Source organism: Globicephala melas, chromosome 2 (genome assembly GCF_963455315.2).
Source record: "Globicephala melas chromosome 2, mGloMel1.2, whole genome shotgun sequence".
Lineage (NCBI taxonomy): Eukaryota > Metazoa > Chordata > Mammalia > Artiodactyla > Delphinidae > Globicephala > Globicephala melas.
This window is the reverse complement of record NC_083315.2, coordinates 145,310,535-145,334,341: the sequence shown is the minus strand read 5'-3', so window position 1 is coordinate 145,334,341 and position 23,807 is coordinate 145,310,535. Positions and strand designations below refer to the sequence as shown.

Below are 23,807 nucleotides of genomic sequence, written 5' to 3'. Positions count from 1 at the left end.
CCTCAGGGGCTGAGCAGAGAACGAGAGGGGCTGGACCTGGATTGGTTCCAAGAAACAGAATGCCTGTGGGCGTGCTCAGCGGGGGGGGGGCGGATATAAGCCCTCTTGTCCCAGAAGCAGCCAAGAGGTGAGGGAGGGGTGTGAGTGACACCCAGGAAGACAGCAGAGGCTGAGGAGCTCAGGAGAGGCCGGAACAGCCCTGCAGATAAGGCTCTGGGCTTTCTCTCCTTTGGGGCCAAAGCCAGAGAAAGCACAGCCAGTTGCATAATCCTTCTATTTGCTCAGATCTACGTTTTGTCCTGAAGCTCCCTGCCCTGGGAGGTGATTGAGGAAGGCACTCAGCAAGGACTGGGCAGGGCAGAGAGTCAGCAGGCGAGCAAGGGGCGTGCTGGGTCTTCAGCCTTTTTTCCACCGCTGCCATCCAGGAGAATGGAGGCCCTCAATGAGTCTGCCCAGTTCAACTTCTCCCTGCCTCACAACTTCGGCAAGCGGCCCACCGACTGGGCGCTGAGCGTTATCCTGGTGATCATACTGTTAACCATCATGCTGTCGCTGGGCTGCACCATGGAGTTCAGCAAGATCAAGGTGCACTTCTGGAAGCCTAAGGGGCTGGCCATCGCCCTGGTGGCGCAGTACGGCATCATGCCCCTCACTGCCTTTGCACTGGGCAAGGTCTTCCAGCTGAACAACGTCGAGGCTCTGGCCATCCTGATCTGCGGCTGCTCGCCGGGGGGGAACCTCTCCAACGTCTTCACTCTGGCCATGAAAGGGGACATGAACCTCAGGTAGGACGGGGGGGGTGAAGAAGGAGCAATCTGGGGACAGCAGCTGCATGGGAGATCACAATCAAGGCGAAGAGGGGGGCTAAAGCCAGAAGCGTGAGTGAGTGGGGGCTGGGTGGGTGCTAGGGCAGGGGGTGGCAGGCGTTGATTGTCAAGAGCTCATGCTGGGCTGGGGACAGGACCTGGGGCACATCTTGGTTTAAGCACCAAGCCAAAGGGGCCCAGCTGGTCCAGGGGCACCCTGGAGAGCCCCCTTACTCCCAGAGTTGTCTCGAATGGGGCACAAGGATTGTCTTGAAGGAGTACTGTACTGACTTAAAGCAAAGGGACCTCTGGAGAAATTTTACCTGTCTGCCAGGTGGGGCAAGTTGTCTGCTTTGAGGCCAGAGATATGAAAGGGAGTGCAGATTAGTTTCAAAGATCTCCAGGGAGATCAAGGTGGCTCGGAACCAAAGAGCACCTCCAATTCCTGCAGAGCAAGAAGGAACTTCCAAAGATTCCCCCCAGCTGTCTGGGCTGTCTTCTCTGAACTTCCCCCATCCGCCCATGAGATGCAGGAACACTTCGATGCAAAGACACAGCCAGGTAGATCCTAGAGTTTCCCAGGACCAGGTCGGGGTCCCAAGTCATGATGGGCCTCGCCTCGGCCAAAGTGGTAGGAGGGGAACAGCAGCAGCCCCACCCAGCTCATCACAGCAGAAATCAGCGAGGGCTCCCTCCTGCAGGGGCTGGTTGGACACCCATCCTTCCAAACAGGTGGGACTCGGGTCTGGAATGCCTCCCAGGCTGAGGCCACGTCAGGCCTGCTCCCGCTGCAACAGCAGCCCCTGCTGGCTAAAGAAAACTCACCAGCATAAAAGCTCTTGCTGTTATCTAAGCCTCCGTCTCAAGCCGGTCTCTTCTGGTTCGATCCACTCTTCCATGCCGGGCAAGGCAGTAAATTCAGACAGTCCATCTGCTTGTGCCTGTCAGTATCCTGTCCCTGGCTGAACTTTACTAAGGAAACAAGCCAGGTACGGAAGCCTCCTCCTGGAGATGCCAAGCGATGCTGGGGTTGATTATTAGATGAAAAAATGATAGTGATCATTGGGGGTTCCCTGGACCTGCCATCTGAGAAGCTCTGGACTCTCTACCCATATGATTTGACCCTTACTGAGGTGGTCGATGGAGAGAGAGCTTGGCTTGTATTGTCTCCCATGGGAACATATCCATGTTCGACCACCTCACTGTGAGGAAATTCTTCCCTCTATCTAATCCAAGTCCTTACTGCTGCAAAACAAGCTCCTGGTCTTGATTTAGCCTGTGGACAAGGCCGGCTGCAGCCTCTGTGTCTTGGACAGAGAAACCTGGACTACACCTTAATTCTGTTGTAGAAGGGTTGCAGGTCAGGAAAGGGGTACTCAGGGCTTCGTGGCTCTGTAGAAGCGGCAGCGCTGGATAGGACAGCGTAAAATATTATGGCGGAGCCTCTAAGTGTGAGTGACCAGATGTCCCAGCCTTTTGAGCCAGTGGGTGCCAATGAGGTCTCTTCTGAAACACCTGTGTTTCTGAGGCTCTAGGCCTCCACCGGCAGAGCCTCCAGTGACTCATGCTCTCCTGCTAGGCCAGGCCTCCTGGTCTGGGCACCTGGGAACTGTCACTTCCACCTAGACCCTCAAGAGACAATGCTCTGCCGGGATGGCCACCTTCTACCATAACGCCCCTACCCACAGACAAACCTCCCCCTCATGTTAAACCAGGCTTCTGACCCCACTGGAGGAGCATGAATCTCATCCTCCACCATCACATGCCGCCAGGCCTCAAATTCCAAATTGAGTTCTTCATCTGGGACAACTTGTTACATGTATTATAATAATGATAATGGTGCTGATAATAAAAGACAGCCAGGCACTGGGCCAAGCACTTTACATGGGATCCTCTTACAGCTTCCCATGAGGAGGTGCTGTAAAGAGCCCCATTCTAGAGATGAGGAAACTGAGACTTAGAGAGGTTAATACATTTGTCCAAGGTCTGAAGGCTCCGAAGCCTGTGCTATCTTCAGGGTCGGGTGTGTACATAAATGAACTGAGTGGCTGGAGGGTGACCGCCAGCCTCGGAGACATGGGCCGCCCTACACGGGGCAGATGCCATGCATCTCTGCCATGGGTGTTGTGGGAACAGGGACTCAGTGCCTGCACAGCTCCCTGCTTTTCAGGAGAAGATGGAGTCCCCCTTTTTACGTGAAATCTCCAAATTTTTAATTATTGGTAACTCGCTCCAAGTTTTTAAAACACTGTGCAAGCCAAACAGGACATGACAGAGGCCCAGATGTTACACAGAAGCTATGGGTTTGAGATCTGTGTACAACCCCACGCGATTTCCCATCTAGGGCAGAAAGGAATGTTAGGACACCTATTCCACTTTACACGTGAGGAAGCGGAAGTCCAGAGACTTTCCAGAGGCTTCCCGAGAATCTGTGGGCCAGTTGTGTCTGGAGCCATTCCTGGGCTCTCTCTTCCCAGTCATTCCGCCTCACAGCTGGAGTGAGGCTGGGGGAGCGGCCATCCCAGGGCGTTGGGCACATTCAAGGAGGCTGGGCCGCAGGGTGGACCTCTCAAGGCAGCCAGGCCCAGCAGCTCCTTCCTCAAGGATGCTGCTAGACGTGCTCCAAAGAAAGCAGGCGACCCACAAGAGGAAGAGAAAGTGCTCTCACCGGGGACAGAGGAGAGAGTGTCAGAGGGAACTGGGCCCCTTTGATGGCCGCCTCTGCCTCCAGCTCACCTGCTCCCCCTCTCCCCTCCAGCCAGCTTGCAGCTGAGACAAGAGCCAATGGCTGAGGGGATAACCCAAGGATTCCCACAGCTCTCCCCACCATGACAGAGGGAGACTAAGCAGGAAGAGACAGAAGCTACCCGGGTTCCCAGAAGTTTCCCACTTCACCACAGAGTCTCTAATGGGTCCCCTCACAACTCTCTCAGCTTCCGCCTCCAGTGCCTCTATTGACAGGAGATCAAAAACTGTTCCTCGAGCAGGGTGTACCGATGCCCCAAAGCAGGTTGTATGCAGTGCTCTGAGAACTTAAGCAGGAAGGGTAAAGAAAAAACCAAATGTGCTCCTTTCTCCCTGGTCCCTGGACCCCTGAGAAGCATCCGGGTCCACAATGTTACTATGGAACAGATTCCAATCTCAGAGCTAGAGTCAGGAAGTTGCCTCCCATCCCTATCCTTCAGGGTAACAGGATCATGACAGTCACAGATACCAAAAAGTTAGGACCAGTGCCCAGCACTCACACATGCGGAGGAGGTTCGGGGGTCTGGGAGCATGGTTCCCACACACCTCAGTGCCTGAGGCTCACCAAGTCTCAGAGCAAATTCCAAAGCTCCCGACATGCCAAGCCAAAGTAAGTATGACTCCTCTGTTCAAGGACATCAGAACAAGCACACAGGTTTTGTGTGGCTTTTCTCCTAAGAAGAAATCAATAGCTAGCACTGTAGCCCCCTGTGTGCCCTTCCCAATCTCATTCCCCTCTACCCACCCTGAAGGGAGCACTTCCCAGGATTTGCCTTTCAGCACTTCCACAGACCCTTTTACACTATTACTACATAGGTATATATCCATCAACAAGATACACTGTTGCATTTACATGGTTTCAAATTTCATATCAATGGTATCATACTGCCCATATCATTTGACAGCTTGCTTTTTTGAGATAATAGGTATATAAATAAAAGAGCTACTTCATGCACTTGAACTGCAGTATAGTTTGCTTGCATTTATCCATTCTCCTGTTGTCAGACATTTACATGGATTTCATGTTTTGTTGCATGAGCAAGTCCTATGCATGCTCCCCCTGTGCTCACATGTGAGAGAATACATAATGAACGCAGGAGTGCTGGGTCTTGAGGTTCACACATCTGCAACTAACAAGTCTCCAAAGTAGTTATTCCACTTCACACTTCCCAGGGCAGTGTATGAAGATCCCTGTTGTTCCGTGTCTTCATCTGTATTCGGAATTGTCAGACTTCTAAATTTTGTCATCTGGTGAGAGTGAAATGAGTCACGGTGGTTTTAAATTTAATTTCACGGGAGGTCTAGCAACTTTTCAAATACTGTTGACCATGTGGGTGTCCTCTTCTGAAAATAATGCCCTTTGCCTATTTTTCTATGGGACTGTGGTGTTTTCTTCTCATTAATTTAGTTATTTGTTGTTTTTACATGTTGCGACAGTCTACTCACAGTTTGGAGGTTATCCTTACATTTTGATAATGATGTCTTATAAAACAGAATGCTTATTTTAACTTAACCAACTATACGAATATCTTTCCTTGGCAGTTTGTTTTGGGGGTTTCTTTAAGAAATCCTTTACTGCCTTGAAGGTCATAAAGATATTCACCGATGTTTGAAAAGTTTTACAGTTTTGCTTTTCACATGGAGATCTTTGATCAACCTAGAATTTATTATTATGTATGCTGTGATCTAATTTTATCTTTTCCATATGAATAGAGAAAATTCCCAGGACCATTGAGTGAATTTTTCTCCATCAACTTTTAATTCCATCTCTCTCGTTGACCAAATTCACAAATAAGCATAAGTTTGTGTCTGGGATCTCCCTTCTGTTCTATTGTTCTATGTCTCTATCCTTGAGCCAATATCACACTTTCTTAATTACAGCCTTTTAATAAATCTTGATATCTGAAAGTTGCCCTACCTTGTTGTTCTTGAAAATTACATTAGCTATTCTTGGCCCTTTACTCTTTCACTCGAATTTTGGGATTAAGTCTCACATCTACAAAAACTATTTCTGGAATTTCGGTTAAATTTGCTTTAAATTTATGGATAAATTTAGAGGCTATCTTTATAATACTGAATCTTCCCATCCATGAAAATGAAAATGGTACAGATTTTCTTTTATTAATCATTATTTTATACCTATGAAGTTTTATAACTTCTTTCATAAAGATCTTGCATATCCCTTTTAGATTTATTTCTAAATATTTTATCATTTTTATGAATATTATAAATGGTATCTTTTAAAAAAATTCATTTGCTAATTATTTTTGTAGTATATCAGAACTTGATTTTTTTATTGCTAATGTAATCAAAATTTCATGGATTCTCTTATTTACTAGTTGTAATGGAAATTCACTTGGATTTCCTCTGTGGACAGTCCTATCATTGGCATATAATGCAAGTTTAGTTTCTTCCTTTCCCATCCATATGTTTTTTCTACTTCTTGTTTTGCTGTGCTAGCAAAGACCTATATAGTATAATTTACAATAGGTGATGTGATGGGAACAGGTATCCTTGCTTTATTCCTCTAATTTTTCACCATTAGGTTTACTATTTCCTGTAGATTTTTGACAGATAACCCTTTTCAGGCTAAGGAATTTCCATTCTGTTGCTAGTGTGCTAATTTTTATCATGCATGAACATTGAATTTTGTTGAATGGCACTTTTCTGCATCTATGATACCATTTTTTCTTTAATCTGATAATACAGTGATATATATCAGTAGATTGTCTAATGTTAAACCATTTTTATATTGCTGGGATAAACCCATTTTGTTCATTGCATTATTTTTTAAAGGCATGGCTAGATTCATTTGGTAACATTTTATTTATGACTTTTGCTTCTGTGTTCATAAATGAGACTGGACCCTAATTTTCCTTTCTCATAATGTGATTTTCTACCTTTGATTGTAAAATTTTATTATTCATATATAATAATTTGGGACATGTTTCCACTTTTTTTGCTCTCTATATAATACTGAGGCTATCTGTACTTTGAATGTTTAGTAGAACTCTACTGTAAAACCATATGTACATTGTGTGGGGGTTGGATGACAGGTTTCAAACTACTGATTAAATGTCTTTAGTGATTCTAAGTTGATTCAGGTTTTCAGCTTCATTTTGAGTTAGTTTTTGCAGATTATATTTCCCAGGAAATTGTCCATTCAATCTGAATAGAAAAATGAAAGTATAAGACTGTCCTTGATTTCTTCTATGACTCTCTAAAATCTTTATTGTATCTGAAATTATGTTTCCTTTTGCATTCATAATAACATCAATTTGTGCCCTCTTTCCTTTTTCTTGGTTAGTCTCGCCAGCGGTGTCTATTTTTATTAGACTTTGCAAAGAATTTGCTCTTGGTTTAATTGATTCTCGGTTAATTTATATAATTTTTAAAGTTTACTCTCTCGTCTTTAATATTTTCTTTGTCCTGCTTTCATTAGGTTTACTTTGTTTTTCTTTTCAATTCTTGAGTGAAATGCTTAGCTCATTAATTTTTAATCTTTCTTTTCCTATATAAACATTTCAGGCTATAAATTTTCCTCTAAGAATTAATTTAGCTGCTCCCTAGATTTTTAAAATTATTTTTTGAGATATAATTTATATACCATAAAATTCACCTTTTTAAAGTATATAAGTCAGTAGTTTATAGAATATTCACAAGGTTGTACAACTACCACCAGTATCTAATTCCAGAACATTTTAGTCATCCCCAAATGAAACCCTATACCCATTAGCAGTCAGTCACTCCCATTCCTCTCTCACTCCAGCCCCTGGCAACCACTAATCTACTTTCTGTCTCTATAGATTTCAGGTAAATGGAATCATATAATATCTAGCCTTTTATGTTTCTGATTCTTTCACTTACCGTAATGTTTTCAAGGTTCATCTTTGTGATAGTATATAGCAGTACTTCATTGCTTTTTATGGCTGAAGAATATTGAATTACATGAATACACCATATTTTGCTTATCCATTGATATTTTGTTTTCCATTTTTTAGCTATTATAAATAATGCTGCTATGAAGGCTTATATACAAGTATTTGTGTAAACATATGCTGTCAATTCTCATGGGTATATACCTAGGAGTAGAGTCACTGGGACATATGATAACTCTGTGTTCTTGATGGCTATACTCTGGACCCTTTGGACTAGGATGTAGTTGATATTCATTTAAGCCATATTTTACCTCTATGGAAACAATGAAGAGGTGTAGATAGTGAATAGGGCTATAGGGAGGAGGGACACACACTTAGTGTGGTTTTCCTGCGGTCTTGTCAAGCCCTCGTCCCCAACCTTCCCACTAGAATGGAAGCCAGAGCATATATTGTAAGGTGAATGTCTACAAACCCAAGAAGGTTCCCTAGCAGCTTCTTCTCTCGGTTGGTCTTTCTGGAGGGCCTCTTCCTACACAGGGCCCTGGGATTAACATGTATGAGATTCCAAATGGAGATGGTAATAGGACATTTAGGACAGTTAGGATACAGATTAGAGCTGGGAGGGTATACTATTTTTCAGGATCTGAGACTCACACTCAATTTCTCTTAAATAATGTTAAGGATAAACCAGAAAGTAAAGAACATGAGAATATTGGTGTTGGAGACTAGAATATTATTCAAGATAAAAAACAGGTCTGACGACCAGATTATCTTGTCACTTACTCAACAATGGGTAACTATTGCTGCCTTCTCTACAGCTCCACCATTGTGGTCCTTCCATTATTCTGTTTTTACTGCTTTGCTGCTGTTGTTTACAGTCCTCCTAATCATGGCCTCTGTTTACTGCTTTTTCTTTGCATGTTTTTTGGGTTTTGCCTGAACATGCCTCCCATGCCTCTCCAAAACCAAGTGCTCCATCACTGTGCACACATTCAAACTCCCCAAGTGAGAAAGTGCTCTTGATGTACTTAATCCTTGTTATCTTAGTTAGACAGAATCACTATGTCCAGCCATCCCCTAGGCTCTAAGGCAGGCACTTAGCAACTTAGTAGGTCAGGTGTTATTCGACGTTCCAATGGGCTATAGCCAGAGTGATGGGCTCACACAGCTTTCTTCAAAATGGGCTGTGCTATGTCAAGTATAGAGAGCAAAAAGAGTTCTACTACAGAGGAGATCAGAATGGCTCCTTCCACAGTGAAGCACACAGGGACTGAAGCAGTTGGACAGACCTGGGTTCAAATCCTGCCTCAGCCATCCTATCTGTGTGATTCTGGGCAAGCCACAACTCTTCAAGTCCCCAGCTTCCTCATTAGCAAAAAGGAGATAGTATGCTTACCTCCTAAGCTACTGGGAAAAGGAAATAAAGCAATGTATGTAAGGTTCTTAGCACAATGCCTGGCACAAAGCAGGCACTCCACAAAGTAGTCTGTACAGGCATACCTTGGAGATACTGCAGGTTCAATTCCAGACCACTGCAATAAAGCAGAATATCACAATAAAGTGAGTCACATGGATTTTTTGGTTTCCCAGGGCATATAAAAGTTATGTTTAAACTATATTGTGGTCTACTGAGTGTGCAATAGCAGTGTGTCTAAAAAAACTTACATACCTTAATTTAAAAATACTTTATTGCTAGAAGATGCTAACCGTCATCTGAGCCTTCAGCAAGTTGTAGTTTTTGCTGGTAGAGGGTTTTGCCTCCATGCTGATGGCTGCTGACTGATCAGGGTCGTGGATGCTGAAGGCTGGGGTGGCCGTGGCCATTTCTGAAAATAAGACAACAAGACTGAACCTTCCTTTCATGAATGATTTTGCCATTTGATAGCATTTTACCCAGAATAGGACTTCTTTCAAAATTGAAGTCAATTCTTTCAAACCCTGCCACCACTTTATCAACTAAGTTTATGTAATATTCTAAATGCTTTTTTGTCATTTCCACAATCTTCACGGCATCTTCACCAGGAGTAGATTCCTTCTCAAGAAACCACTTTCTTTGCTCATCCGTAAGAAGCACTCCTCATCCATTCAAGTTTTATCAGGAGATGGCAGCAATTCAGTCCCATCTTCAAGCGCCACTTCTAGCTCTCTCGCTATTTTCGCCACATCTGCAGTTACTTCCTCCACTGAACTGCTCAAAGTCATCCCTGAGAATTGAAATCAACTTCTTTTAAACTCCTGTTAATGTTGATATTCTGACCTCTTTCCATGAATCACAAATGTTCTTAATGGCATCTAGAATAGTGAATCCTTTCCAGAAGGTTTTCAACAAACTTTGCACAGATCCATCAGAGGAATCACTATCTATGGCAGCTATAGCCTTACAAAATGTATTTCTTAAATGGAAAGACTTGAAGGCCAAAATTACTCCTTGATCCATGGGCTGCAGAATGGATTTTGTATTAGCAGGCATGAAACAACATGAATCTCTTTGTACATCTTGAGTGACCAGGTGCATTGTCAATAAGCAGTAACATTTTGAAAGGAATCTTTTTTCTGAGTGGTAGGTCTCAACAGTGAACTTGAAGTATTCAGTAAACCAAGTTGTAAACGATGTGCTGTCATCCAGGATTTGTTGCTCCATTTATAGAGCACAGAGTAGATTTAGCATAATTCTTAAGGGCTCTAGGATTTTTGGAATAAGCACTGGCTTCAACTTAAAGTCACCAGTTGCATTAGCCCCTAACAAGACAATCAGCCTGTCCTTTGAAGCTTTGAAGCCAGGCATTGACTTCTCCTCTCTTGCTATGAAAGTCCTAGATGGCATCTTCTTCCAGTAGAACACTGTCTCATCTACACTGAAAATCTGTTGTTTAGTGGAGCCCCCTTCATTGATGATCTTACCTAGATCTTCTGGATAACTTGCAGCTTCTACATCAGCACTTGCTGCTTCACCTTGCACTTTCATGTTGTGGAGATGATGTCTTTCCTTAAACCTCATGAACCAACCTCTGCTAGCTTCAAACTTTTATTCTGCAGGTTCCTCACCTCTCTCAGCCTTCCTAGAATTGAAGAGAGTTCGAGCCTTGCTCTGGATTAGTCTTTGGCTTAAGTGTATGTTGTGGCTGGTTTGATCTTCTCTCCAGACCACTCAAACTTTCTCCATACCAGCACTAAGGCTTTTTTGCTTTCTTATCATTCGAGTGTTCACTGGGGTAGCACTTTTAATTTCCTTCAAGAACTTTTCCTGTGCATTTACAACTTGGCTAAATGTTTGGGGAAAGAGGCCTAGCTTTCAGTCTATCTGGGCTTTCCACAGGCCTTCCTCACCAAGTGTAATCATTTCTAGCTTTTGATTTAAAAACATGAGAGACATGTGACTCTCCCTTTCACTTGAACACTTAGAGACCATTGTAGGGTTAGTAACTGGTCTAATTTCAATGTTGTTGTGTCTCAGGGAATAGGGAGGCCCCAGGAGAGAGAGAGAAGGGGGAACAGCCAGTTGGTGGAGCAGTCAGAACACATACAACATTTATATCCTTTAAGTTTACCGTCCTACATGGGCGTGATTCGCAGTGCCCCAAAACAATTACAATAGTAACATCAAAAATCACCATAATATAACGAAAAAGTTTGAAATATTGCGAGACTTACTAAAATGTGACAGAGACATGAAGTGAGCAAATGCTGTTGGAAAAATAGCACCGATAGACTTGCTTGATGCAGGGTTGCCACAAACCCTTACTTGGTGTAAAAAAAAAAAAAAAAAAACAGCTGCAAAACGCAATTAAAATGAGGTTGTGCCTGTATTAATGGGCTCTCTCTCTCTCTGCACTCTTCCTATGTCTCCCACCCAGCATCGTGATGACCACCTGCTCTACCTTCTTTGCCCTGGGCATGATGCCCCTCCTCCTGTACATTTACTCCAGGGGCATCTATGATGGGACCCTGAAGGACAAGGTGCCCTATGGCAACATCATGATATCACTGATCCTGATTCTCATTCCTTGCACCATAGGCATCATCCTCAAATCCAAACGGCCACAATACGTACGTTATGTCACCAAGGTAAGAACCTGGGGGCCTGGGCAGGGAGCGAGAACACCACCATCATCGCAGTGAATGGCTTGAGGCAAGTCATTTGGGCTTTTTCTGTGTCCGTTTCCTTCCTTGTTTAAAAAAACAAAAGAAGTCTGCTGCTATTGGTACAACCTACTTCATGGGATTGTAATGTACATGAGAATATTTTTGAAGTTAGGAGAAAAACAGTAAAACACCACACACAACTATAAGGTATAATCATTATTTTAATAATAAAATTAAACTTTTATCATGTACCTAGTAGCTGCTAAGTTTTATGCTACACTCTCTGAGGAGCACTGTCCTCGAAGTTTATTTGCAGAAAGTCAATAATAGATGAGAAACAAGATCCAACACAATGTACAATCAGGTATTGGCAGAATGTAAGGAGGTGAGGTTAGTGAGGGCCAGGTGGTCAAGAAAGGCTTCCCTAGAGGATGGAAGGAGGGGGCACGGTTTCAGCCAGACCATGAAGAAAGGGTTGGATTTGGGTAAGCCTAGGGAGATGCCTGAATAGAGGAGTTCCAAGGGAGACCACGGGCAAACATGGCTGACTGGATGAGAAGCCAGAGGGGAGGAGGCCAGGGGGAGAGGTGGTAGGCACACTTGTATCACTTTAGGAGTGGGATAGGAGAAAAGTGGAGTGAGATGGCCCCAGCAGGTGTAGGAGTGTGCTATGAGGGCATCACGCCACTGCCCTGCCTTTGGAAAAATCAGACTTGTAGAGTGAGTGGTTCCTCTACCAACTCTTGTGACCTTGGAGCTCAGTTTCCATCAGTCTCTCCTCTGGCTCCCTGCTCAGCCCAGGATCCCAGGCTCCATCCCCGTCCTCAGGAAAAACTCACCTCCTGAAGGCCTGTTGTGGTCCCCACCCCTGGATCTATGCCTTTGGGCCGGGCTACAGGGCGTACTACTTGGAGGCCCAAGGCTTCCAGCAGCTTTGGGCCTGGAACAAAGAGGTTTGGTCAGGTTTCCAGGGTCTTTTGATTTTCACACTACCATTGTCAAGGGTAGTTTTTGCCCTTGTCCCGGTGTAGTCGTAATACCATGGCCACAGTCCCCCTCCCCACCTGCTGAAGATGTGAAGTCATTCCTCCTCCTGCCAAATGGCTCATCACCCCACTCTGCTGGATGGCATCTTCCGTTCTCTCCACCCTTACTTCTCAGAAATCTCCTTTTATTGATCATGTCCTCTACCCCCATAGCCTCCTCCCCCTCGCTCTCATTTCTAGAACGTCTCCATATTAGTTCTTCACAGCCAACGTTGATACTGGTTCACATCTCTCCTTTTTTTTTTTTTTTTTACTAAGTAGAGTGACGGGACTCTACTTCCCGCTCCAGCCAACACCTCTCTTTCCTCCCCTTCCGAGCCGTGCTCCTGGGAGTCACCCGTTGCCCCCACCCACCTTCCACTCTCACCACACTGGCCCGCAGGACAGTTCTCCAGTGGCCAGGCCTCAACAGTCTCTACTCCTTGGCCTCCAATTCACTCAGCATGTTGATGACCACCTGCTCCACTTTCTTCACCAAATCCAATGGACATGTCTCAACTCTTCTTTTAGCAGCTGTTGGTATGGCTGACCACTGCCTCCTTCTCAAAACTCTTCCTCAGCTTCAGTGGCAGGGCACCTGCTTTCCTACCACGTCTTTGGCACTGCTTTTCAGACTCCCTTGTGAGTTCCTCTGGTAAAAGTTACTTCTCTGCATTCAGCCCAAGCTTTCTGCTTTTCTTGCTTTTCTTCCCTAAGCCCAGGACTTCCCCACCACGAGATCTGGTCCATCTCAACAGCCATCTACAAACTGATGACTGTCAGAACAGCTCTCAGCTCTCTCCTGACTCCTGAATCCATTTATTAACTGCCAAATCTTTCTACCTGAATATGCCTCAAGCATTTAAAATTCAGTATGTCTTAAATTTAAACCACCTCCTTAAGCCTGCTCTTCCCCTCCTCCCACTGTGTGATCATCTCAATGAATGGCATTCAACGTGCCCCACTGCCTGAGCCGGAAACCAGCCAGTCATTCTCCACATCCTCTCCCTCCCCACTCACACGAATCAGGGATCGTCAATTCTGCCTTCTTTTGCTTGAACCCATGTCTCTCCATCCCTGTGTCTACTGTCTTCATTCAGGCACTCTCCTCTCTCACTAGACAACTCAGCCTTCTAACCTGGCTCCCTGACCCAGTTTTAACCTGAGTCTGGAAAGAAACTATCATGTCACTCCACTGCTTAAAGGCCTTCACTGGTTCTTTAAACTCCCCCAGGAGTCATGTGGCCCCTCAGCCCCTTCTTGATTTGGTCTCAGCCAACCTCTCCAGTGTCAGCTCTCTTCTCTGCACATGCCCCACTGGACTCACTCCTACTCACCCTTCAAGTCTCAACACAATTAGCACCTCCTCTAGGAAGTTTTCCTTAACCCACAAGCCTGGGCAGGATGCTTGTCCTACTTGCTCCCGTATCACGCAACACCACTGCAACAACATGTATCATACTGTATTATAAATACCCACTCCATTCTTATTCCCCACCCACCTGCAAGAAGCAACATCCTAAGGCTGTGCCTCAACACTGAATTCTCAACACGCACAGCTAATAACTGAGAATAAACAAAGGAATAAAGGGCAAGTCCTGTCTCTCCCACACATTAGCAAAAACAAACAAACAAAAAAACAGAAACATGTTGTCTATCATTTCACTTACTCAAGATAGTTTGTGGGATACAGGAATAAAGAAAAAAAAATTACAGAACATAAAAATGTGAAGTGACTCCTGATATCACTTAAAGCAGCTCTGCCCCCCTCCACTTTATAGGTGAAACCAAAGACTAGAACCCCAAGTGCAACTGATATAAGAACATGTCTCCTTACCTCAGAATAAAGTGTTCTTCTGAGAAAGACAAATACAAATATGTGGTACATATATACGATGGAATACTACTCAGCCATAAAAAAGAATGAAATGACATCTGCACAACATGGATGGACCTAGAGATTATCCTACTGAAGTCAGTCAGAAAGAGAAAGACAAATACCATATGATATCACTTATATGTGATATCTAAAATATGACATAAATGAACTTATCTATGAAACAGACTCACAGATGTAAAGAAAAGACTTGTTGCTGGGGGCAGGGGGTAGGGAAGGGATGGAGTGGAAGTTAGGGGTTAGCAGATGCAAACTATTATATATAGAATGGATGGACAACAAGGTCCTACTGTATAGCACAGGGAACTATATTCAATATCCCATGATAAACCATAATGGAAAAGAATATGAAATATATACATGTATAACTGAGTCACTTTGCTGTATGGCAGAAATTAACACAACATTGTAAATCAACTACACTTCAATTTAAAAAAGTGTTCTTCTGAGGATGCAAAAAGAATCTCAGATCTTAAAGTGAGAAAGCCCTTCAAGATGAAGTTCAGTCTCCTGCCTTATTCTCATTCTACTCCTGTTCCTCTTGTGTTACACATCCATGACTCAATTCCACAGCAAAAAATGGAGTCAAAATGACCCCAGAGGGGCTTCCCTGGTGGCACAGTGCTTGAGAGTCCGCCTGCCGATGCAGGGCACACGGGTTCATGTCCCGGTCCGGGAGGATCCCACATGCCGCAAAGCGGCTGGGCCCGTGAGCCATGGCCGCTGAGCCTGTGCGTCCGGAGCCTGTGCTCCGCAACAGGAGAGGCCACAGCGGTGAGAGGCCCGCGTACCGCAAAAAAAAAAAAAAAAAAAAAAGACCCCGGAGAACATTCAAAGGGCTGAGATATACTTGGGCTGGAAAGACAGAGGCCAGTAACAAAGAATCACATAAAATGCAGGTGTACCTTGGGACACTTTGCTGCTGGCCAAACCTCCAAGGTTAGACAAGCAGAAGAGCAACAGCTCCGTTTATCAATTACTCCCAAACAGGAATCACTCCTGTGAGGATGCAGAGAAAAACAAGTGGTCAAGATGCAAACGCTGAAGTTTCCTCGTGTTACATTTCTTTGAGGACTGTGCTCATCCTTAATCTCCCCGTTTCATAATGTAGTGAGTTACAAGCTGGAAAATGAGCAAACAATTGTCCCAGCCTCTTTGCACACCTAACACTCCTAGAGACCTTCAAATCAAAATTATCCAACTTCTGGTAACTGGCTCTGGCAGAAGGTTAGGGTTATCTGCTCAAACTCTGCTCAACCAGTTGCATTCCCTAGAAGGAGGTCACACTTAAACACGCCAAGATACAATTTCAGGGATGCCCCATTTGGAAAGGCAATTCAAGTAATACTTTAACTTACCCATGCAAGGGTTTATTCAAGCCTACATGGTTAGAAAGTTGGTGAACCTGAGCATGACATATGGTCTAAGAGCCACTCTTACCATAAGCCATCCATCACTCTTCAATAAGGATCCCGCCCTGACACTGACTCAACCACTCTACCTATGCTTTTCCCATACCTGCTGCTACGGATGAACTGACCTGACTCTCCTAAATCTCACAGCTTCTGCCAACTCGTGGCTTCTGCTGCTCCCAGGCCTTTGTGTCAAAATTTTAACACTTGCCTCCGCTCTTGCTTCCCTCTCTGTAACTCTTCAAACTCCCTAAACAAGAGGAAGGATCTCACCAGTTAGGTCATTCTTCAACCTGCCTAGGTCACCAATGCAAGAAGAGTTGGGCCAGGTTATCCCTGGGATCACTGGCAAGCTGAGTCGGCTACCCATGAATGGACACTCATCACAGCTTCAATCAGCGATGACAGGACAGTGCAGGTGGTAGAAAACATGGTGACCTATGAAGAAGCACCCACCTATGGCCTCTTTTCTCAACAGGTCATGGACATGAGATCGCCACAAATAGCAGGACTGAGAGTGACAAAAAACTTTGGGATGTCAAATTCCTCTCTTTTCCCTGAGTAGTAATAGGAGCTACAATTTAGTCAGTGGTTCTAATATGCCAGGTCCTGTGCTGTCAACCTCACTCAAGAGAGGTTGCATGACTCACCAGTTTACACGTCTTGAGGATGGCTTTCACACCTGGGTCACACCATTGTCTGTGCTCACCACTCCAAAGGCCCCAAGACTGGGAGAACGAAAGTGAGGGGATGAGAGTGATACTCACACAGAGAAAGAGGGCTTCTGGATTCATTCACAATCCCTGTAGCCCAGTACACCCTATGTTATCCATTACACTCTTTTGATAGGGGCAAAAACTGGACATTAGGTAGACGACAAACCCAAAAGGCAGAAATTAACTCAAAATGCAAGGGCAAACCAAGCAGTTCATCAGTCTTTCAATAAAACCTGAAGCATGTTGTTACTGGTGAGATTCCTTCCTTTCCTGGGACAGGACCACCATCAGTACAGGTGATGTTTCATATGATCATTATCAGTTGCAACATGGCTTAAAAACACAGAAATGCAGAACTGTACAGCTGAAATTAGAGCAATATAAATAAATGTTAAAATGTCGCTAGGACAACACTGTAATGTAATTAATGCCACTGAATTATACACTCAAAAATGGTTAAAATGGCAACTTTTGTGTTATATGTATTTTACCACAATTTTAAAAAATGATAGTAGGAAATATAAAACCCCACATGTGCGAATGAGCTGGAAACGGAACCAAAACATATAACCATTACAAAACAACACGGTAAGTTCAAGAAAAGTTTGCTATATATCCTTTTACTCAGAAGATGAGAGGGACAGAGGCTTAGGTGTATGTGTATATTTCATCAGTTTAGTGTGTCATCCTCTAAAATGCACAGACAGGTAAGCACACTTTGAAAGCTTGCATCCTTGTTACATGCTGAAAAATCTTAACATTCTAATTTCATAAATCTGCCTATTGAAAATTTTAAATGGTAAGATGTTAACTATAAAATAATGTATTTTAAAACATATAAAAACATACCATTGTTCCTGATGACAGTTGCTTTCACAGCACTTACCTGAGGCAGGGTGGACCTGCACTTTTTTTTTTAATTGGAGTATAATTGCTTTGCAATGTTGTGTTAGTTTCTGCTGTACAATGAAATGAGTCAGCTATATATGTATACCTATATCCCCTCCCTCTTGGACCTCCCTCCCACCCCCGCCATCCCACCCATCTAGGTCATCACAGAGCACCGAGCTGAGCTTCCTGTGCTTTATAGCATGTTCCTGCTAGCTAGCTATCTTACGCATGGTAGTGTATGTATGTCAATCGTAATCTCCCAATTCGTCCCACCCTCCCCTTCCCCCCAAGTCCACATGTCCGTTCTCTAGTCTACGTCTCTATTCCTGCCCTGCAAATAGGTTCATCTGTACCATTTTTCTAGATTCCACATATGTGCGTTACTATACGGTATTTTCCTCTTTCCGGCTTACTTTACTCTGTATGACAGACTCTAGGTCCATCTACGTCGCTACAGATGACCCAATTTCGCTCCCTTTTATGGCTGAGTAATATTCCATTGTATATATGTGCCGCATGTTCTTTATCCATTCATCTGTCATTGGACATTTAGGTTGTTTCCATGTCCTGGCTATTGTAAATAGTGCTGCAATGAACATTGGGGTACATGTGTCCTTTTGAATTATGGTTTTCTCAGGGTATATGCCCAGTAGTGAGATTGCTGGGTTGTATGGTAGTTCTATTTTTCATTTTTTAAGGAACCTCCATACCGTTCTCCACAGCAGCTGTATCAATTCACATTCCCACCAACAGGGACCCGAACTGCTTCTAATGATGCCATTATTGCCTGAGCCATTTTGAAACTCCTTTTGGGAACTTCCTTATCATCCAATCTGCAGGTCACTCAAGAAAGTAGGCTCATCCCTTTACAGTTATACATCATTTAGGATCTAAAACCACATTACCTTACTTCATTACCTGCTTTAACCATCTTTGGTTCAAATGACTTTGGCAATTTCCAAAAGTTAAATTCATCGTAAAATGGATGGATGAAGTCCCTACCCATAATGGAGGTATTCAAGACCAGTATGACAGGTTCTAAGAATAACTTCTACTGAGCTCCAAAATGACCACAGCAATGGCAGTATTGTAGGGATATGTGGACGGGCTTCAGAGACTTTGAAAGAGAACTTTCATTTACAATATTCACTTTGCCAGAGGACTGAATAGTCTCATCCTTCAGAGCCATAGCACTTCGCTGAAAACCTGCCATCCAGAGATCTCGATCAGAAGCTGTGCTTGGCTCAGTCTTCCTAACGTGTTAATCAGATCTATGACCTCCAGGAAGCTTCCTAGCTACGGATGAGAAATCCAAAAGGATGAAAGATAAAGGTCTTTCACATTCCCTCCCACTTCGAATACATTTATTACAGTGTTTTCCACCTCCAATACCCACCAGTGTTTCCCCAGCCCTCTCTGCTCTTCCACATGCCCAGTATCCTTCTAATTGCATTTCCTCCTTGTCCTTATTCACAGGGAGGGATGATCCTCCTGCTTTTGTGCAGTGTGGCTGTCGTAGTGCTCTCTGTCCTCAACGTGGGCAAGAGCATTTTGTTTGTCATGACACCACACTTGCTGGCCACCTCCTCCCTGATGCCTTTCATCGGCTTCCTGCTAGGCTACGTTCTCTCTGCTCTGTTCCGCCTCAACGGACGGTAGGTATTACTTTAGGTCCCACTGTCCCACGGGTCTCATGCTCATTCTTGTCTCTCAGAAAAAGGTAAGATCCATGATCTCGGGAAGGCATTTTTCAAGCAATATATTCAAATGTCTCAACTGAACAATGAACTCTGGACTGAGAAATACTGGGGAGGGAAGGTACTGAATGAATAACACAGATCCAGAAACAAAACACAAAGACCAAAGGCATCGAATCATCCAAAGGGCAGCAGTTCATGGCAAAGTGCTCCCTCCAGAGCCTAGATTCCACCTCCCGCCCAACTCCCTGGTGGCAAATGGCAGTGGAGTAGCTCCATGTCATGACAAGCGCTGACAATCCCTTTCTCACTTCTCCTCCCTGTCTAGGTTTTAGTCTTGACACACCACCTTGGGTGGCAACTCTGCTAAGTGCCACTCAGAGCTGAAGTAGTTGCGGACCTCTGCTAGAGCCTAATCCAATTCACAAACACACCTGCTACTTTAGGGGAACAGTCAGCTTGAGCGCCGGGTGTGGACACATCAGGCACCCTAGGCACCCTGTCTATACAGAGTGGTACCCCATCTCAAGATTCCCTATTTTCAGCCACATGGCAGACAGATGTTTACGCAGGGGTCTAAACAGTTGCACTCCAGCCTCGTACCATAACGTCCCGAAGAGCTGTTTTTAAAATACAATTTTAAAATAATTATCCATTTCAAAAACCAGGCTAAATTAATAAAGAACAAATTACTGTAGGATGCAACACATGGTGATATAGCAGTCAAAAGGCTGCCAATGACCACTCATGAATTTTCACGAAGACAGAATGATACAGGTCGTGATAAATGGCCACAGCATCAAGTGCCCACAGTAGTCTCCTTCATAGTAAATGTGCTGAGACAGCGCTGGCGATTTTTTTTAGCAAAGAACTATTTTAATATACTAATTGCACTTCAGTGAATAAAATGTTGTATTAAATGTTAACAAACATTCCATTCTTTAATCCATAAAATGGAAAGCAAAACCGAGGATGTGTTCCAAAGACAGATAATGGAACCAAGCTTTTATTTAATCATTGTGTTTTGGAGTTAAAGATGTCCAAGCCAGAAACTGGACCACAGGGCAAGGTTCCCATTTAGACAATCTTCTACTTTACATTTAAATTCTAACTGTCCTATATGTAAGCCCAACATCTGCCAATGAATGATTCTGGCTCCCATCTTCCTTTTATCCCTCCAGCCAGACATTTCTCCAAAATTCACTTTGATAATCCCGCAAGTGACAAATTGTAGATTTCCAAGCCACTCAAAAATTCCCTCATAAAAACTCCCCAACAGGAACCTAACAGTCACCATCTCCCACAAGGCTGGATTGGTGATTTAAGAGATGGGCCAACTTGACTTTTCTCAAAACCGTGCACTCCACACGTGGCTCATTTTCATCTGTGTTGGACTGTCAGTTTCTCTTAGAGTATTTGGGAGAAAGGAGATGAGCAAGTGAAGTTGCACCCTCACATGCCTTCTCTGAGGGCATATGGGGTTGTTTTTTTAACCTACACAGGTGCAGACGCACTGTCAGCATGGAGACTGGATGCCAAAATATTCAACTCTGCTCCACCATCCTCAACGTGACCTTCCCCCCTGAAGTCATTGGACCACTTTTCTTCTTTCCTCTCCTCTATATGATTTTCCAGCTTGGAGAAGGGCTTCTCCTCATTGCCATCTTTCGGTGCTATGAGAAAATCAAGCCTTCCAAGCGTAAGTACTGAATTGTTCCCCTTTGAGCTCTGCTCCCATTTTGGACATGATTCTGCCAGCAACCATCTCTAGCAAGGACCTTTTGGATAGGGCTGTAACCCATAAAGTCATTAGGAACCAGGCAGCACCAATAAGCAGGAAGGGATTTCAAAGAGCCATGACTAACTATAATAACGGCACTTCATTTTTGCTGGGAGAATCAGCTGTGGAGTTTGCCTCACAGAACAGAGGCAATTTTGGCTACTTTAACTGGGGAGACCATGCAGGACTCAGGAGACCATGTAGGACTCAGGGTATAGAAATAGGACAGAACTGTCTTGGACATTACATAGTTGTGAGATGTTGCGTGAAAAGTCCTATTCACAAGAAGTCACTAAGTTTCCATGTTAAGAGTAGGTTCTCAAGCCATGGAGCCAGGTCAGAGCCCCAGCACCACTGGCACTCCTATATGAGAAAACATGAAAGCAATGCGGCCCAATAATCCAGAATCGAAAAGTGAGGATTCCAACTCTGGCTACACAGTAAACAAAACTTAGGTATAAGCTTATTAAATTAATAACAACTATCAAAAGTCTAGATTTAATATAATTTAAAGCCCACCGAGTCCCTTAGTGGGCTTTAAACCCCGTTTTTTTTTTTCAAATCAGAAAACTCAAATCTCAGTTGGTAACATATTTCAGTATTTTATAACTCTAAACATTAGTATATTCATCTCAACCACTCAAATCCTTCAACTGACTCATTTCCCACAAACTTGAGGATGCCTTCGAGACCTCTACACCCTGGAGACTGATTTACACCTTATGAGAAAGATACAACTTACCCTGGTAGAATTTATCATCTTATAGTAGCAAATGAAGACTTACAATTAACTTAAAAGATGTAGTATTGGTCATCAAGTAGCCAAAAAGAAACCAATAAATAAGTAACCATACTTCAGAACCATTTTTACTAAGCTTTGGTTCAATACTACAGTGGAGTTATGGAAAAGAATCTAATCTGATACTTCTCTTGAGAGCAACTCAAGATATTTGTTACCCATTGAACACTCCACCTTCTTTAACAAAAGCAGCAGATTCCCAGATTTGCAGTTTTAGTCCCAGAAAGGCCTGAAATGTGCTCAAGAGGCCATATTCTGAGTCTATGGCTCTCAAAACCAATGCACCTAGCAAGACCCCTGTGGCAAAACTAAGTGCAAATAACTCACCTCTTTGGAGCTCTTGTACTGTCTGGGCCCAAGCAGCAACGCTCAAGTTAAAGAATCTGTCACAAGTTTCTGTGCTTTTGACCCTTGTACCCTTCTAGAGAGATGGGAGAACAGGAAAGGGGGACCATAATCATAGCTCCTCGCCACTGCCATGCAGGCAGAAAAAGGGGTAGACCCGACACCACAATGATAGGGGTATGGAAACACCCCTTGGTAGACTTCCCACTTAATGCATTTTCCTCCCTGCCCCCACTGGCTCCCAGAAGGCAACAGTCAACCTTTGCGTACATACACTCAACTCCCCATCTGTACTGTGTGTACTAAGAAGTCAGAGATGGAGTGATGAAGAGTCAGTGCTCTTTATTAGACCTTTTGTTACTAGTATTACCATCAGGGATGTTGAGGGGAAAGCAAATCTTTCCTCAGTTTGTCACGGGAGAAGAGGTGGTAAAGAGATGGGGGAAAAAACAAAAACACAGGACACCCTAGGAGTAAGTTGGTATTCTTTTATCTCCCAGATAGAACAAGTTTTTTAACTATTCTTTTGTTCTTCCTAACCTATGACCCTCTTCAACTTTACAGATAAAACAAAAATGATCTACAAAGCTGACACAACTGAAGAAACCATTCCAACAGCTCTGGGAAATGGCACCCACAGAGGGGAGGCGTGCCCCCCTTGCACAGCCTAGCCTTCCCCAGTGACCTGGATTCTGGTCAGAAGGCAATTCAGAAAGCCAACGTGGCAAACTATACAGAGAGCAGAAAGATGAACCACCACCAGTGGGGTCTCTTTCTCTAGCATTTCCACCATAAACTATCAGAATCATCAAGCCTTGCGTGGAGGACAAAGTGGGAGTCTACCCCAAAAAGCCTCACCTATTCCCAGCTTACAACTTGATACTTGTTTAAAAAATAAAAGACTTATTCAATGACAGCCCTACAAAGGCAGGAACCAAAACTGCCTTTTGCCCTTGCATCTCTAAAACAGTGCCTGATAGGCATAAAAAAGCAATTTCTGAACTAGTCAATAAATGGGTTCTTACCCTAAAATCAAATACCCAAATTCTGTTCCAAGTTTTGTGACCCAGAAGGGAAATACAAGCTCAGAGTACTGTAGGATTAACAGACTTCAGAAGTCCTTTCTAACCTTAAATATTCAGATCCCATTCCTTCCCTTTTGACATCACTGGAATTAAAGCTCCTGAGAACATGACACGAAGTACGCAAAAGCAGACATAATAAAATGCAAAAACACTTGGATAAGACAAACTCCAAACCTCAGCTATAATCAAATGAAAGAACGTTTTGAAGAACACAATTCCAGAAGAGAAGGAAAACTTTAAAAAAGAAAAGCCAAAAAAGTACAAATACCAACAGAATAGTTTCACTAATCATCTGTCCCATCCCTTCATTAGGTATCAGTAGTTTTCACATTATGCTCCCTCCAAATTCAGAGTACTGTACACTATTGCCGAAATTAGCGGTTGCTAAGTCAAAGTAAAGTAACTAAAATCCTTAAGTTTCAAATTTTCCCCAATGAAATTCAGACATTTTCCATCTGGCTCATAGGCACAAAAAAACAGGTGAAAGGGCTTCCCTGGTGGCGCAGTGGTTAAGAATCCACCTGCCAATGCAGGGTACACGGGTTCAAGCCCTGGTCCAGGAAGACCGACAAGCCGTGGAGCAACTAAACCCGTGCGCCACAACTACCGAGCCTGCGCTCTACAGCCCACAAGCCACAACTGCCGAAG

At 43.9% G+C, this 23,807-nt stretch overlaps 1 protein-coding gene across 1 annotated transcript; it reads left to right on the top strand.

Moving 5' to 3' along the window:
* Positions 1–429: 429 nt before the first annotated feature.
* SLC10A1 (solute carrier family 10 member 1) lies at positions 430–22,745 on the top strand. The gene is made up of 5 exons (XM_030855367.2): positions 430–785; positions 11,284–11,494; positions 18,930–19,108; positions 20,653–20,849; positions 22,639–22,745. The coding sequence occupies exons 1-5, from the start codon at positions 430–432 to the stop codon at positions 22,743–22,745; spliced, it is 1,050 nt and encodes a 349-aa protein (XP_030711227.1).
* Positions 22,746–23,807: the final 1,062 nt, after the last annotated feature.